Below are 4709 nucleotides of genomic sequence, written 5' to 3'. Positions count from 1 at the left end.
GCCCAACTGCCCCGGCCCGGAGCCCCCTCTGCAGCCCAGATCCCTGGATCCCTGCCCTGGAGGTTTCCTCCTCCCCCTTCCCATTACCGTCATTACACTCGCGGTCTCGTCTTTGGGGTGACAGCGGTGCCACCCGAGCCGGCAGCATCGCTCCTCGCCGGGCTGCCCAGAGCGGGACGGGAGGCTCGGACACGTCCCCACCTCAAGGTCCCGACCCTCCCCCGACGGCCACACTCCCCAGATTTGGGGGCAGTTTGTTCAAATCCACAGCGGCGATGCTGCCCGCATCCTCCGGCAGCGAGGCTTTCCCCGAGCTGACTGCGGCTCGCTTTGCCTCTCCTGCCCCAGGAGAGCTGCCCGGCTTCTCCAGACGGAGCTGGAGTGAAGGCTGAGGATGCGCAGGGATGGGGCAGCCCAGCCCTCCTGCCCCGGCCCCCGCGGAGAGCGCAGTGCCCGCGGCGCTCCCAGCCAGCCCTGTCCGTGCAGGTGCGGTGTCCGTGCCGCTGGCGAAGGAAGGGAAGGAGGGGTAAAGGGAGGGGAGAGACGGTGATTGACAGCTCGAGTAGGCGCCGCTCCACTCGCATATCCGCCGCCAAAGTTTTCTTTCACACGGACAGAACTTTCTGTTGCCATGAAACTCGGGGCATTTGCGAGCGCAGTCCCCTCTCGCCCCCCTTCTCTCTTTTGGGGCAGCGGGGAGGAAAATCTCAAGTGGCAGCGAGGTGGGTGCAGGTGGGGACGGCCGGGAGTGCCCAGCCAGCATCCACCCACTCATCCCAGCCCCTCTTCCACCGGCAGCCGTGCCCCATCCCAGCACAGCAGATTCTCCCCCAGGCGACAGCTCAGGAGTGGAAGAGTTTAACCCATCCATCCTTCCCCCCTTCTCCCGCTCCAGGGGTGCATCCGCGCAGTGCGGGCTCGCTCGGTCTCCAGGCAGCCTCTCCGAGCTTGGCAGGGGCTGCGCATCCCCCGGGAGCCCCAAACCTCTTTGTCCCTGGCAACCGCGCAGCTCCCGCTCCTCCTCCCCGCAGGGCAGCCCCGGCCCGCTCCTCCCCCGGCCCGGCCGCAGCTGCGGGAGCTGCTCTGCCCCGGGGGGCTGCGGGACAGCGGCGGGAGGGGCCCGGCACCCGCGGCATCCCCGAGCCCCTCCGCCCGCCCCCCCGGCCGGTCAGCTCCCGGCCTGGGGCTGTCGGGAACCGCTCTCTGATTGGCCACCGCCCCCTCATTTATAGCCCGTCAATCACGGACCCCCGCGATCCGTGCGCGCATCGCCCGCTGCTGCCCGCGGGAGCCGCTCCGCTCCAGCTCCGGCACCTCGGGGAGCGCCGCTTCTGCCGCGCACAGAAACTTCCTCCTTCTTTCGCGGCAGCTGCCCAGACAGGTTTTATCTTTCTTTTTTACTTTTTTTTTTTTTTTGAACTTCCTCTCCGCGCTCGGTGCCCGCCTGCCCGCCGCCCTGGCGCACCTTTTGCCGGCCCCGGCCATGTACAGCATGCTGGAGACGGAGATGAAGGCGCCGCAGCCCACGCCGGGCAGCACCGGCGGTAATCCCGCTCCGGGCAGCACCGGCAAAGGCGGCGGGGGCGGCGGGGCCGGCAGCGGAGCGGGAGCGGGCTCGGACCAGGACCGGGTGAAGCGCCCCATGAACGCTTTCATGGTGTGGTCCCGCGGGCAGCGGCGGAAGATGGCCCAGGAGAACCCCAAGATGCACAACTCGGAGATCAGCAAGCGCCTCGGCGCCGACTGGAAGCTGCTGAGCGACGCCGAGAAGCGGCCCTTCATCGACGAGGCCAAGCGGCTGCGGGCCGTGCACATGAAGGAGTATCCGGATTACAAATACCGGCCCCGGAGGAAGACCAAGACCTTGCTGAAGAAGGACAAATACTCGCTGCCCGGCAATCTGCTGGCCCCGGGAGGGGGCAACGCGGTGAGCAGCCCGGTCGGGGTGGGGCAGAGGATTGACACTTATGCCCACATGAACGGCTGGACCAACGGGGCTTACTCACTGATGCAAGACCAGCTGGGCTACAGCCAGCACCCGGGCATGAACAGCCCGCAGCTGCAGCAGATGCACCGCTACGACATGACGGGGCTGCAGTACAGCCCCATGATGTCCACGGCCCAGACCTACATGAACGCCGCCTCCACCTACAGCATGTCCCCCGCCGCCTACGGGCAGCAGCCCTCCACGGCCATGAGCCTGGGCTCCATGGGCTCCGTGGTGAAATCCGAGCCCAGCTCGCCGCCTCCGGCCATCACTTCCCACTCGCAGAGGGCCTGCCTGGGAGACCTGCGGGATATGATCAGCATGTACCTGCCCCCCGGCGGGGATGCCACAGACCCTTCGGCGCTGCAGGGCAGCAGGTTACACAGCGTGCACCAGCACTACCAGAGTGCCGGGACTGCCGTCAATGGTACCGTACCACTAACTCACATATAAACTTGGCTGCTCCGGACGGCTCCCCGGCTTAATCCCTAACCCCACCACCGCTCCCTGACTACACCGGGACGTACGGCAGTGTTGCTCGGCTTAGCGGACTCAATACTAACTCTGGAGAGATTTTAAAAAGGAAATCCGTTAGTTGTGTATTTTTTCTTTTTTTTTTTTCTTTTTTTTGTACAAGAGATATTTGAGCAAGTTGTTATTTTAATAGAGCACAACTCCTGCCTCCTAGAAGCCGCTGTGAAGTTTTCAAACCACGGCAACTCCTTTCCTGGTTTCGGCTAGGTTGGGCACTGTTTTATTCGCTTAAAAGGTTTTTAAAAATCTTGCATCTTCCAGTTTGATTTCTATCGTTGCAATGACAAACAAAAACCGCGGGCTTTTGTTTTTAAACTCGGTTGTTCACATAATCGCTGTGGTTTATTAAGTGTTTTGTTACCGACCCTCACTTGGTTTCTATCCACAATTTGTAGCTTTCACTCTTTAATTTTGAGGTTTTATTCCTTGAAAAAGGGGGAGGTGGGAGAGAGCAGAGCTGTGCGGGTCGCAAACGCATTTCTTTTATTTATAGTAAGTTGTGTGTCTTGGTTTTTCTTAAGCTGTAAACTTATGTAAATGGGTTTGTGAATTTTACTGTGAACCATGTTTTGACATATCGGATGAAAGAAACGTTTTAGTTTTGTTACCGGATTCCTTCCCAAAAAAAAAAAAAAAAAAAAAAGTCATCCAAATACTCCTTCCCTGTTCCTACTCCTCATTTGCTTCCTTCTTCCCGACGAAGAGAGATCAATAAATTTTCTATCAGGCACGTCGGCGGTGTCCGGGCGGTTTGTGCGGCTCCGAGCGCATCCCGGGGCTGCCCCGCAGCATCGCGGCCCCGCTGCCCTCTCTGGGCCCTACCGCCGCTGTTCGGCCGCACTTGTCTGTCTGCCAAGCAGGGCTGTGTTTTGGGAAGGGGTGGGAAAGGGAAAATGCGCTCCTTGGATTTGGTTTTTCTTTCTAAAGTGAAGCGGGAGCCGTGCTGGGGAAGCGTCGCTCTGCGAGCCGCGGCCACTTGTTGCCTCTCCGCCCGGCTGCTTTCCCTCTGCCGCCGGGGAGCGAAGGGGATTACGTCTCTGCCTCTGTTTTTTTATTTCCCTTTTTTTTTTTTTTTCTTGTCAGGAGGATTTGCCTAGAAACGCCAGCTCATCTAAAATATTTACAAAAGTAAAACCTGTTGGGGAACTCTTAATTAGACTCCGTTAATAATGAATGGTTACAGGAGTCCCCAGAGGAAATAAATAATTCAATCTTTTCTGTATGTTTGACGGGTGCTTTGGGTCTGGATAACTTTCCTTTGCCCTCCCTTTTTATATTTTTGGTTGTTTTTTGGTTTAGGGATGTGCAGTGCTCGTGGATGCGCTGCGGAACAGCCCCCGCGGATGCCGGCGGAGTTCAGATCGCTTCTCCTCCCTCCGAGCCATGCTCTGCCCGGGTCCCCACGGCTGTCCCCGGCTCCTCGGCAGGGCCTGGCCCGGCCTCCGAGCCCGCTGCTCCTCAGCGCATCCCCGCTCCGAGCTCCGCCTGCTCCCGCTGCTCCTCCGCCGCTTGCCTTGGGACAGGGCAGGGAACGCGAGGGCGCTGCTGGGGGTTGGGTTCGGGAACGGGGACCTGCCCTGCCACCCCTCCTGCCAGCAACTTCGGGGACACTTTGTGCCCCTTGGCTGCCCGGGGCTCAGCATCCGCGCTCCTCCAGAATTCCCTCAGCGGGGATGCCCCGGCAGCGGCTCCTGCTTCTCCACCGGCGAGCTCGGGCAGGGCTCTCCTCGGGCCCTTCCGAGGGGTGAGGATGTTCTGCAAACCTCCCCGAGAGCCCCGCTCTCCGCTCCTGGTCCCCTGGGGCAGGGGCAGGTCCAGGAGCAGATCCCACAGCGGGGAAAGCCCCGGGGCCACCCTCCGGTCCAAGCCCGGCCACCACCACTGCCCCCGGGACGGGCTGGGTGATCACTTCGTGAATGTTTCACACCCACAGCTCGATTCTTCCCTAAGATTTCTGGTGGAATCTGGCAAGCTTGGGGTGCTGCTGGTATACTGTACCTTCAGGTAGGGTATAGTAGCTGCTAACATGACTTACTAGCCCTTGAGGAGAAGCAGATCCGTAAGTAACCTGGAGGTCTGAGAAGGTGGTAGCATCAGCGGTGTTAGCAGAGTACAAGATGTAGACAGGGCAGCAGCAGGACCAATTTCATCTCAACTGGGACCCAAGCTGGTCCCCAGTGCTGCCCAG

The 4709-nt window shown here is 60.3% G+C and overlaps 1 protein-coding gene across 1 annotated transcript; it reads left to right on the top strand.

Annotated features, from left to right (window-relative positions):
• The first annotated feature begins 1249 nt into the window (after positions 1 to 1249).
• Positions 1250 to 3737, top strand: LOC117003122 (transcription factor SOX-3-like). Its single transcript, XM_033072794.1, has one exon. The coding sequence runs from the start codon at positions 1484 to 1486 to the stop codon at positions 2438 to 2440; it is 957 nt and encodes a 318-aa protein (XP_032928685.1). The 5' UTR covers positions 1250 to 1483; the 3' UTR covers positions 2441 to 3737.
• The last annotated feature ends 972 nt before the right edge of the window (positions 3738 to 4709 follow it).

Source organism: Catharus ustulatus, chromosome 14, assembly GCF_009819885.2.
Source record: "Catharus ustulatus isolate bCatUst1 chromosome 14, bCatUst1.pri.v2, whole genome shotgun sequence".
Lineage (NCBI taxonomy): Eukaryota > Metazoa > Chordata > Aves > Passeriformes > Turdidae > Catharus > Catharus ustulatus.
This window is presented reverse-complemented; position numbering and strand designations above follow the sequence as displayed.